This window comes from Cervus elaphus, chromosome 7 (assembly GCF_910594005.1).
Source record: "Cervus elaphus chromosome 7, mCerEla1.1, whole genome shotgun sequence".
NCBI lineage: Eukaryota > Metazoa > Chordata > Mammalia > Artiodactyla > Cervidae > Cervus > Cervus elaphus.
Genome location: NC_057821.1, coordinates 12,930,678 through 12,942,728, shown reverse-complemented (window position 1 = coordinate 12,942,728; position 12,051 = coordinate 12,930,678). Strand labels below are relative to the sequence as shown.

The 12,051-nt window shown below is 44.5% G+C and overlaps 1 protein-coding gene and 1 long non-coding RNA gene across 3 annotated transcripts in view; one reads left to right on the top strand and one right to left on the bottom strand.

Annotated features, from left to right (window-relative positions):
- ZFAND3 (zinc finger AN1-type containing 3) overlaps positions 1 to 8,552 on the bottom strand; it is a 311,174-nt gene extending 302,622 nt beyond the window's left edge. Inside the window, exon 1 of one of the 2 annotated variants that reach the window (XM_043907357.1) lies at positions 8,310 to 8,552. In XM_043907357.1, the coding sequence (XP_043763292.1) occupies positions 8,310 to 8,380 (71 nt within the window). In that variant the 5' untranslated portion in view covers positions 8,381 to 8,552. The remainder of the gene's footprint in view (positions 1 to 8,309) is intronic. The other variant, XM_043907358.1, reaches the window with a different exon arrangement.
- A 157-nt stretch (positions 8,553 to 8,709) lies between these two features.
- Positions 8,710 to 10,222, top strand: LOC122697030. The gene is made up of 2 exons (XR_006341983.1): positions 8,710 to 9,119; positions 9,512 to 10,222. It is a non-coding gene; the product is annotated as an uncharacterized LOC122697030 (long non-coding RNA).
- The last annotated feature ends 1,829 nt before the right edge of the window (positions 10,223 to 12,051 follow it).

The following is a 12,051-nucleotide window of genomic DNA, read 5'->3' as shown; positions in this document are numbered from 1 at the left end:
GCCTCAAGGGATGACACGACGTTTTCATTCATCTTGTGCCATTTCCTCAGTCCACTGCATCACAGGTCAGCGTGGGTTTGCCCAATGCTGCTGGATATTCCAAGACACACTCCACCTTCCTCTAAACACAGGGGCTTGAATTTACCAGAAAATCAAATGCATTTATCTCTGATCACATATCAAAAGCTATCATATGAGATTCACATTTGTGAATCTACAGAAGTCACAGTCCAAGGTGCATACCTTCAAAAATTCTCACTAAAGAGAAAAAAAAAAAGATTCTCTATTAGTCCAACATCTCCCGGCATAGGCCTCTGAGGTTGCCAGTTTAATAAAGCTAAGAAAGGGGCAAAGATGACTGACCCAAAAGCTAATATGAAAAAAAAAGTTCAAATTATAGACTAACTTATACTGAAATTTTAATTCCCAAAAATGACCAAAGGAGCACTTCCCAGTAATCTGAAGGGACAATAGCAGTGCTTCTCCCTTTAGAAATAAAACGTGTTAGAGCTGGAAAGAGAAAAAGAGCTAAATTAAACAAGCCTTACGTTTTTAGAATATTAGAGAAAACATGAATCTGAAGAACTCACAAGTAAATACACTTGAATGTCAACTTTATCTTAATAAAACTAGAAAAGAAAATAGGCTTGAAAATCCTGGCTGTCTCTCACGCCAACATTCTAGAAGAACATTATCCAACAGAACTTTTCAGGAGGATAAAGTGTTCTACATTTGTGTTCCCCAATGGGGTAACCACCAGCTATTGAAAAATATTACGTAAAATACAGCTAGTGTAACTGAAAATTGAATTTTTATTTAATTTTAATTAGTATGAATTTTAATAGCTATATGTAGCTAGTGGCTACCATACTGGACACACAACTCTAGAATACAGTCTTAGATTCTGATTATTAAAAACTTCAAATGAAGCTCTTTAACCTCCCTTCCGCATTTAACACACACAGAAAATTTCTTCCTTATTATCTCATTCAACAACATAATTTTGTTAACAAGGGACCCAGCCCAAAGCAGGATCAGCCTGTTTCTCAAACCCCCTAGCAGAGCAGAATGATATCAGTCATCCACCCAGGTGGAATGAAGGCTTTCTTTTGCAAACCACTCTGGCACAAAGTCCCACAACAAGCCTGAATCTGAACAATTGAAGTGTCTCATTAAAATTATATTAATAAAAGTTCTGAGTTGTGACTGGCCAACTTCCTACATGTGGGTTTGTTGAGATACTGAACATAATCTTTCTTCTAAAAGAAAGAGAACATTTAACTTCAATCTTGATCTATAATTATTGTGGTAGTTCAAAACTTTGCATCAGTTTGCACAGACATGACCTCCTCTTGACCTAATAAATTCAAATAGTATTAGCTCTCACCCTCTTCATACTCTGCCCTCAATAAATATTTAATACACTGGGGTTTGTTTTTTTTTAAACTTTATATATTCAAAGAATTCTTAGCCCTCTTTTTTTTCTAGTTTCTGGTTAATTTGTGAAAGGTAATGTTAACTTTAATACCCAATTAAGGACTATGAAAGAGATTTTTAGTCAAAACTTTTCACCAGACAAAAAATTGGGTTTGCCTTTTTTTTTGGGCGGGGCGGGGCGGGGGGTGGGGGGGGGGGTTGGCCGTGAGAGTAGTGAATGGGAAGGAGAAGAGAAGAGTGAATGGGGAGGAGAAAAGGATTACACCAAAAAAGCATTATGTCCTATATTGTTAACTGGATCTAACTCTAAAAAGCCATTGACTCAAAACAATGTAAACAAAGACCATGTTTTCATTTAAAAAAAAAAATTATTTCCCTGTGTTCCATCACATCAAAGGGCAAATTTTACATTTTCTGGATACCCCAAATGTAATCGGGAAAATGGGGCAGACTGACAGATAAATGTACTGACAGTGAATGGGGTCCCCAAGTGGTGCAGTGGTAAAGAATCTGCCTGCCAATGCTGGAAACGCAAGAGACAAAGGTTCAATCCCTGGATCAGGAAGATCTCCTAGAGGAGGAAATGGCAACCTACTCCAGTATTCAGGATTATCCAGGAAAATCCTATGAAGAGAGCCGCCTGGTGGACTACAGTCCAGAGCATCACAATCAGACGTAAGTGAGCACATGTGAGTGCGCACACATGCACAAATACATCATTTAAATCATTTTGCATCTTCAGATGCACACAAAACTCGAAAGATGCAGAGTGAAACTGCGCGACTCCTTGACATTTACCCAAAGGAGTTGAAACTCGATGCCCACAAAAACCTGCAAAAACCTGTGAATACTGACAGCAGCTGTATCTGTAATTGTCAACACTTGAAAGCAACCAAGGTGTCCTTCAGTAGGTGAATGGATAAACTGATACCTCCAGACAATCGAACCTTTTAAGTGCTAAAAAAAGAAAAAAAAAAAGAGCTATCAAGTCACAAAAAGACATGGAGGAACCTTAAATGCATATTTTAAGTGAAAGAAGCAGGGACTTCCTTGATGGCCCGGTGGCTAGGACTCCGTGCTCCCAATGCCGAGGGGCCCAGGTTCAATCCCTGTCAGGGAACTAGATCCCACATGCCACAACTAAAGATCCTATGAGCTGCAACTAAATAAGTATTAAATAAATATATAAAAAAAAAAAAAAAAAAGAAGCAAATCTGAAAAGGCTACCTACCGTATGATTCCAACCATAGGACATTCTGTAAAAGCCAAAACTACAGAGAGAGTAAAAAGATGAGTGGTTGACAGGGGATGGGAGGAGGGAAAAATGAACAGGTAGAGCACAGAGGATCTTTAGAGTACTGAAAACTACTCTATATAACACTGTAATATATTGATACATGTCACTATACAGTCATCCAACCCCATAAACTGTACACCACCAAGAGTGAACTGTAGTATACACCATGGACTTTGGGTGATAAAGACTTGTCGAAGTAGATTCATCACTGTTAGAAACGCAACGCTGGTGGAAATGCTGGTAACAAGGGAGGCTGTGCAGGGATGGAGCAAGGGGTACATGGCAAATCTCGGTACCTTACTCTCAGTTTTGCTCTGATCCTAGAACTGCTCTAAAAACATAAAATCTTGTTTAAAAGAAGTGTGTTGTTGTTTCTTAGTCGCTAAGTCATGTCCAACTCTTTTGTAACCCCACGGACCGTAGCCCACCAGGTCTATGAGGCTTCCCAGGCAAGAATACTGGAGTGGGGTGCCATTTCCTTCTCCAGGGGATCTTCCTGACCCAAGGATCCAACCTGGATCTCCTGCAATGGCAGGCAGCTTCTCTTATCACTGAGCCACCAGAGAAGCCCTAAAAAAATATAAAATCTTTAAAATAAATAAAACTGCACAAATGAGCTGCTTTGTGTTTAAGAGAATGTTTAAGGAGGGGTTTTCTAATCAAATGGATAATTAGTGACATCACTGGAATGAACATTCTACTGATCAACATATTCCAATTGGGAGACAGACTGAAAAATCAAAAATGAATGTGAGCGAAAGGGCCACACACTGCCAGGAGCCAAGCATATTTGGCAGATAACTCACAGAGTGACAGAAACACAGTTCTACATCAATTCCCAAAGCCTGGTCTCAGAGACAAGAAAAGAAATAACAAAAATAAATAACCTCTGCTTAAGCTAACTAGTCAGTATCTTGGCTGAATCAACTTTCTACGAGTAACCAATTCAGAAATAGAATTTATTTTGTAAGATTACTCTTGATCTCTGCCCTAACCCCATCTTTATTTAAAATTCATCATTATTTAGCAGATCTAGTTGGTAAGTAAAATGCTTATCAACAGAATAGATCACAAACATGAAATACTAATAAAATCTATTTCCCTAAAGAAAATGTATCCATGTAATATTTCTTTTATGACATGATTCATTAGAAAATAAATCATGAATGTCTTTTTATCAAAACAATGAGACTTTTCCCTAATAAATCCCATATCTAAAACACTCCATTATTCCCTAAGTATCTGGCTGAACAGTTATATCTACCATACATTAAATTTATTTACAAAAAAATAGTACTTCTCAAAGTTGCCATTAAATAACCCTGTGATTGAGACTGTCTCCAACTGTAAAGGCAGAATATCAATAGTTTTAATTAGGTATTTATACTTAATAAGTAGAATTAGAAAAAAATGTCCATCTTTCCCCATCCTAATTATCCTTTCTATTAACCTATAATACACTCAGTATATTCTTTTCTTCCTGTCTTTTTTTTTTTTAAATATTCTAGGTCTACTCTTTGAATAACTTTTGAAAATATTTGTGAAGACTCTATATCCCTCACTACACTGTTTCAACAAATACCACTTATATCTATATAATTTTAAAGTGCTTTTACATATACTGTATTTCAACTAAAGAAAATGCACTAATTGACTATTTCATTTCAGATTTGACAATCACAAACTAGCCTGATTTCTGCATGATTACTGAATGCCTAAAATAAGCCAAGAAAATGCTCATGCTTGTATTTCACTAAAAATTTTAAGTCCATGTTTCAGGGGAAAAATTGTTTATGGTCATTAACTCTGAAAACATTTATGAGCTACACAAACATCTTCCAAATTTTATAAAGAGGTAAATCTTCAACAATTTGCAAGGTAGCAAAGCTTCCCACTGGTCTCTCTATAACACACTAACTTAATTACCTACATACAATTTCAGGATACAAAACTGGAAACAGTATGTGTTCTAAGCACTAACACATTTGCACTGCTGCTCCTCCCAACATTCTCCTTTCTAATTGCATTCCCACAAGACCTGAAAGCTCTATTTCAACCAACCCCAACTGACTGGTGTCCTGAGTGGATAATGCTGGGCAGCAAATCCTACAGCCTAAGTCACTGGAGAGAAGAGCAATCCTAAAGGAACTGCGTTTAGTCAGCTAGTGCCAGAACATTCTGCTTGAGAGGCTCCTCTGCAAAGGGTTGGGTGTGGGCCCTGGCTAGCTGACTTTACAGACCTGTGGCTTCCAAAGAGTGCAATGCTGACTAAAGTTTTTACAGAACACACTCACCTTTATGTTCACGAATGGAAAAGCCAAGATACCTCCCTCAATGGCGTCTCTCCATTCTCCCTGCCTCATAGACACACCTTCGCCCAAGTCTTCTGGACCTCTGGACTTGGCAACATGCCACAAACATAAACACCGCATTCTCTCTCACACACACACAATCATACCCACATACCCAGGCAACTCTCAAGATCATCCAATAATCTTTCACATTAAAGAAAGTCACCTCACAACCCACTCAAGGTTCTTCAACAGCTCCCCAGTGCACTCAGGACAAAAATCCAAAGTCTACAGCATCCCCTATGCGGCCCTGTGTCACTAACTGCTCTCATCACCTCAGCTGCATTTCCAGTTCACCCCTCTCCGCAATCTACCAATCCTCTACAATGAACTTTCAGCTGCTCAAATATGTAGTGCCCTCTCTAACATACAGTCCTTCACCCACGCTATCCCCTCTACCTAAAAGAAGCACTTTTCTATTTCCATTCTCTCTTAATCTTCCTACAGGTCTAGGCTGAGCATCATCCTCCAGGCTAGCTTCCTCTCTCTCTTCTTCAACTGTAGTAGGTACCCCTTCCAATACACCCTCAGTTCAGTTGCTCAGTCGTGTCTGACTCTGCAACCACATGGACTGCAGCACGCCAGGCTTCCCTGTCCATCACCAACTCCCGAAGCTTGCTCAAACTCATGTCCATCGAGTTGGTGATGCCATCCAACCATCTCATCCTCTGTCGTCCCCTTCTCCTCCTGCCTTCAATCTTTCCCAGTATCAGGGTCTTTTCCAATGAGTCTAATACACCCTACACCAAGCCGAATACACTCATTGTAACTAGTTTTTCACTATTTTATGCACCCTGCTCCCAGAGAACAGTGCCGGTGCCCCTCTTGTCTACTGTACCAGAGCCACTCAAGTATTTGCTAAATACATTCTAAGTTTACTTAATGAACATAATATGAATGTAACCCATAAATAAAGGAAATATGTCCAAAGGCAGTCATGATATAATGCAATCCAGGCAGTAATTTCCTTATACTTTCGTATAAACTGCAAACTACAGATGCATTTAGGAAAGATTAAAACATTATACATTAAAAAGAACACCTTCATCATAAAAATATTAGCTTTTTTCCAATTCCTGTTAGGTCTTCCTTGGTGGTTCAGTAATAAAGAATCTGCCAAAGCAGGAAACTAGGGTTCGATTCCTGGGTCAGGAAGATCCCCTGGAAAAGGAAACGGCAACCCACTCCAGCATTCTTGGCTGGGAAATCCCATGGACAGAGGAGCCTGGCAGGCTACATACAATCCATGGGGTTGCAAAAAAGTTGCACATAACTTAGTGACTAAACAACAAATAACAAATTCCTATTAGGCAAACTGTAGTTCATAAAAAGTACCATAATGAAAGTAGCAAAAAAGCAGCTCTGGCTGCTTCTGGGTCAAGTCTGGTATGAGCATAACTATTCCTCTCTACCACCAAACTTGCCTTGCATTACTCAGAACCTTGCTCAGTTTTTAAGTCCTGACAGAGATCTTTTATTAAGGGTTCCACTTATAATAATGGTCCCAAGGACATAAACGTGTTGCCAGGAAATAGACCTCTGATATATCCTGGGCATTAGCCGCCACTGGCAGCTACTTTCTTTGAACCACATGTCTTCTTATGAGTTACAATCTGAGGCTTGTGACACCAGATTTTTCCAGGGCAGCAGACTGATGTCATAAACGTGATGATACTAAGCACTCTAAAGAGCTCACCAGCTCCACCCTGAAATCTGAATGCAAAGGGAAGCTTCTCATCTGTAAATAAAGCCTCAGTTTCCCCAGCTTTAGAGAATGGTTCCCATTTAACAAGATTTTTGTGGGAATTAGACAGCCTATCAAAGTACTTAGCAGACAACACCATTATTCTCAAGTCAAAAAGACTCCCGGGAAGACTACAAAACCTAAGATATTTTCACATCTTTAGAACTTTTGGTAATACCATAACTTATTTTTCACTAATATCCTTTCAGCAGGAAATTTCTGTGAAAGAAAAGGCAGAAAGATGAGGAAATGAGAATCGATTTTCTTTTTTTTTTTTTTTGGTCATAACTTTTGAATATGACAAACTTCACAGTAATTTACATTAAGATCCACTTTCTAATCTCTGCACTCCCAAAAATCATAGCCTTAATTTCTACCTCAATCATCCCTAGGATCTGAAAGACAGTAAAGATACATCTTCAATACATCTTTCCAAAATGCTCTCACAAGAAATAATCATTTCCTTACTGCCTCTATGCACCTCCAAATAAACTGAATCTTTGGAAAATAAAACAAAATAGCTAAATCACAAAAGTTGGCTTTCAAGGTCTCCAGTTTCTTTCCAATAGATCTAGAGTCATGAGTTATAATAGAAGCACCTGTCGGGTAAAACGGGTGGCAATCCTTAAAAACTCCAAGTGTAAGAAGGAGAATTTGAACTGTAATTACAGGTGGTAAAGTTGACTTCCCACCTCATACATTTTCACTCTAACACAGGATGGCCAAGTAATAATATAGGCTGGCCAAGGGGAACATTTTTATCATTAAAAAAAGAAATGGGAGAAGAGAATTTGAGCCAATTAAGCATACTGGCTCTCACGTTCCTAAGTCAAGCTGACCTGAGGTGTTTTTTTTTTGACAAGGAAATCTTACAGATCTTTTGAAACGTGTTTTAAATAAAGGTGAGAGACCTCAAGAGTCTTGTAACTTTACCCAAGCCTGGGTTCATGGACTCAACTTTTAAAAATGGGTGACGTGTGAACAGCTTCCTAAAAGCAAATGGGGCACTAGGATATAATTTAGGAAGTGATGATGCAAGTCTCTGGGGGACAGGGAGGAGGGGAGGTGAAAAAGTCAGAGGAAATACCCTCCCGGTTCCTGGGGGCACCAACTCAAGACCAAGGAAGGGAGGAAGGGCCGGCCTCCAAAAGCCGAGGGAAGGGGGCACCCCCAGCTCCAGTCGGAGGTGCCAACGCCGCCCCCTCACCCTTCCCGCGGCCCTGCCCCCCTCACCCGTGGCCCGGGTGGCCCCTGTCGGCCCGAGCCTCGGGCAGGCGAGTCCCCGAGGGTGGCAGCGCACCCCAGGCAGGGCCTTCTCGGCCCACCGCCCCCCCTCCAGCTCCCCCCAACCTGGAGCCCCTCCCCGCAGGCCCGGCCTGGGCCCAGCCCGAGGGTTCCGGCCTCCCCGGGCCCGGAGGCCTGCCCTGGCAGCCCCGGCGCCCGCGCCCCGTCCCCTGCCCCCACCCGGCCGGGCACTCACCCCCAGAAGCCGCAGGGACAGCGAGGCGGCAGACTGGGCGCTTTGCTGCGCTCGCTCCCGGCGTCTCCCATGGTGCTCGGCGGCGGCGGCGGCGGAGCTCGGCGGCGGCAGCGGTGGCAGCAGCTGGGCCTGGGCCCCGCTCGAAGGAGGCGGCGGCGGCGGCGTCGGGGGGCTCGGGGCGGGGGGAGGGGAAGGGAGCGGGCGGGCGCGCGAGCGGGCGCGAGTCCGGGGCTCCGAGCCGGGATTCCAGGCCGGTCAGCTGGAGGCGGGCCGCACCACTCGGCCTGCGGAGACGGGGGGTGGGGGGAGGCCGGGGAGGAGGCGCGGAGAGTAAGAGGGAGGGGAGCTGAGGAGGTGGGGCGTGCGGGTGAACCGAGGACCGCGGGGCGGGGAGGAGGGAAGACCCGGCGCCCTCGGCAGCTCCCACCGCCGCTCCCAGCCACAGCGATGTCCCGTGCGGCGGCGCTGGGAAGGACCTCAGGCCCCCCCGCCGGCTCCGGCGTTGCAGCGGCCGCTGTGAAAGCCGCGGCCCCACTCGCTCCGTAACACCCTCCCCTCCCCCGGAGGCTGCGCTGACCGGACAATGGCCGCTCCGCCCCCTCCCCGCCTCGCGCACCCCTCCTGAGGAGTCACACAATGGTCTCGCCCGGGGGGGTGGGGGGAGCCGCCGCCGGGGCCCAGCAGCTGATCAGCTGGGCGCCGGGCGTGCCACTTTGTTCAGCTCCTCAAAGGAAGAGGACTGGGCCGTGGGCAGAGCCGAGACCGCTGGGCTGTCACTCGGCGGCTTTCGCATCCTTCGGGACTTTTAAGGTCTGAGGGAAACTTAACCTTCCTCCTCCCCGTATGAAGAAGGGGAAAGCACGCTGTTGAGTACTCTGGGGCACGTTGCCTCCCCCGAAACGGGAGTGGTACGCCCCAAGCGAGGGGGGGAGGGGGAGGAGCAGACTAGTTGTTTAAGGGTAAGTTGGGCCGGTCCCGGAGCGGCGGCCGAGCATCGCGCATGCGCCCGGAGACCCCGTAAGCCGGCCCGGGGAGGGGCTCGGAGGAGCGCTTCCAAACCCGGAAGTGGGGCTCGGTCTTCTTGGGGCGGTCGGGGTCTTCAGCTAGCCGAGAGGTGCACGGACCCTCCGCTCTTACTCCTGGGTGATGTCGGGGGGCTTTTCTCAGTGAACTGCTAAACCCTGAAAAATCTCTATTCCTAGGTCTTCCACACCCAAGCTCACTCTTCCTGTTCCACCCGGAGAACTGGTCTCTCTTTGGCAGCGGTAAACTTCTGGGAATGTCCCTCCTCTCCGCACCAGCAATGGAGAAGGGCGAGAGTGTAGTGTCTTGGTCAGATTACGTGCTCTTCTAAGCCCATCGGTGTGCCCAGCCTTAGAGACACGAGTTCACTCCCTTTGCCGAAGCGAGGACAGCCTCTCTTCTTACTGGAGTGGACATTTTGGTTTTCGGAGGGGAGCTATGGCCAAATCAGTGATGGAAATTTGGGAAGTGACCAAAAAGTTTGAGCCACAAAAAAAACGAGTCCTTTAGCGCTCATTGTCTTTAATCCTGAACCCGTTCTAAGTTCCAGCCAATCGTGAGCAGAAGATAATTATTGATGACTTATTTCAACAAGGAGCAAATTTCCACGAGATCTGGAGAAATGACCCAAAGCTGAGGCCCTTATGGGCGAACTGCTCAGTCCCTGGGAGGCTTCCTGTCTCTTTTTGTTGTTGTTGTTGTTTTCTTTTCTCACAGTTTTAGCACGTTCACAGACGGTCTTGAAGCCCCATCGACAGGGGCCTTGAACCCCTTTTCTTGGCACAGAGAGAAGGAGGGCTTGCCAGTTGACAACCACAAACCCTATTGTAAATAGACGTTGCTTGCTGTCCCCTCCTGCCCCTCACCAATTAAAGTTTTCTAAATAGTAACAATTATTTTAAGTTCAATGCTGCTGCTGCTGCTGCTAAGTCGCTTCAGTCGTGTCCGACTCTGTGCGACCCCATAGACGGCAGCCCACCAGGCTCCACAGTCCCTGGGATTCTCCAGGCAAGAACACTGGAGTGGGTTGCCATTTCCTTCTCCAGTGCGTGAAAGTGAAGTCGCTCAGTCGTATCCGACTCTTCGCGATCCCAGGGAACTGCAGCCTACCAGACTTCTCCGTCCTCGGGGTTTTCCATACAAGAGTACTGGAGTGGGTTGCCATTGCCTTCTCCGTTTAAGTTCAATAGATTTCTCTTAATGCCTGGGTTTCCAGTTGCTTTGGGAAAGAAGTTTGACACCACTGAGCTCCCTCGCTCATAGCACTGGTATGAAATGCCCATTTTGTTTGTACATGCTCTGTGGACTTACTAAGGTTCTTGTTACTTCTTCTGACCTCTAATAATCTGGGAGAGACATCAGTGAGCGGGCCTGAAAAACAATCTTAGGGGCCCCACCTACCTCCTATCTCATAAATAGCGAAGATCCCACTTAGTTTAGCATTCCTCCTAAACAGGCTCTTACTGATAAAAGACAGTGATTGCAAAAATCAAACTACTTAAAGCCAAAGCACCCCCCAAGTGAAATGGTGATTTATTTTGCTTAATATTTAGTTTCGACTTTGTGGCTTTTTACAAGACTTTAATAAATATTTCTGTCAAAAGCCTATAGAGTGGATGAAGTCATACGGCACACCTAGCTCTCATTGGGCTTGTGTTTCCTAAAATCTTCACTCAAACTGACATAAAATTGCCACATTCGTGAAAGATTTACAGCCTTTGAGTTTAACAAACTGAGATTAAGTGGGACTCTTGCTGTTGGCATCTTGACAACTTTCTATTGTATGTGGAAAAGAAAACCCTAAAAGCAAAAGGAAATTTTTATGTAAAACATGATTGTCATCTTACAAACTGCTTGTCTACCTGTATGTTTGCCAGTTATTCAATTTAACAAGCATTTATTAAGTACCCAAGTATGTACCAGGCATTTCCCAAGGCTCTGTCCCTCCTATTCCGCTCTGCCCCTTCCTCTGTTACCCAGCACACTTCTACTGCCCCTTCATTCATTTATTACCTCTATGCCTCCCATACTCGGACCAGGCAGAATTGGTCCCTCCTTCCTCTGCCCAGATAGTCCCCATTATAGGCTTAGGAAATTTATATGTCTGTGTGTTCTCACAAAACCTAACTCCAAAAGGACTAGCTCTTAGCAATTGCTGTTAATATACCCACAACCAAGTGGGGTATTACCTAGATTAATTTTATTACCAAATACTATTGTTTTATTTCTATATATACTTTTCTGTTTGTGCATGCTCTGTGGACTTGGCTCCACCAGTCTCAGTGGGACTGCAGCAAACTCAATCCGTGTTTGTTGAATGAAAGAACTAACCTGATAAAAGTCACTCTTAGTCGAGGCTCTTTTGTCTGCCAGTACAGAAACCTACTGAAACTTCTTTGTGCCAAAAAAAAAAATTTTTTTTTAAGGAAATACTCTTACAGAACCCAAAGGCACAGAGCGCAACAAGATCTCACGAAGGACTGGAACAAGGATTTAACTTAACAGCCTGAAGACCAGTAGGTATTCCTTCATTCCTTCATTCTTTGCAGACTTGCCTTCACTGCTTCTCTGGGAACATAGTAGAACATGGCTGTCCAAGCTTACATATCCTCACTTCCAAAACATGGCTGTGCAAGCTTACCTATCTTCATTTCAAGAACTGACAGAGATTGGGACTTCCCTGGTGGTCCAGAGGCTAAGACTCTGTGCTCTGATTTCA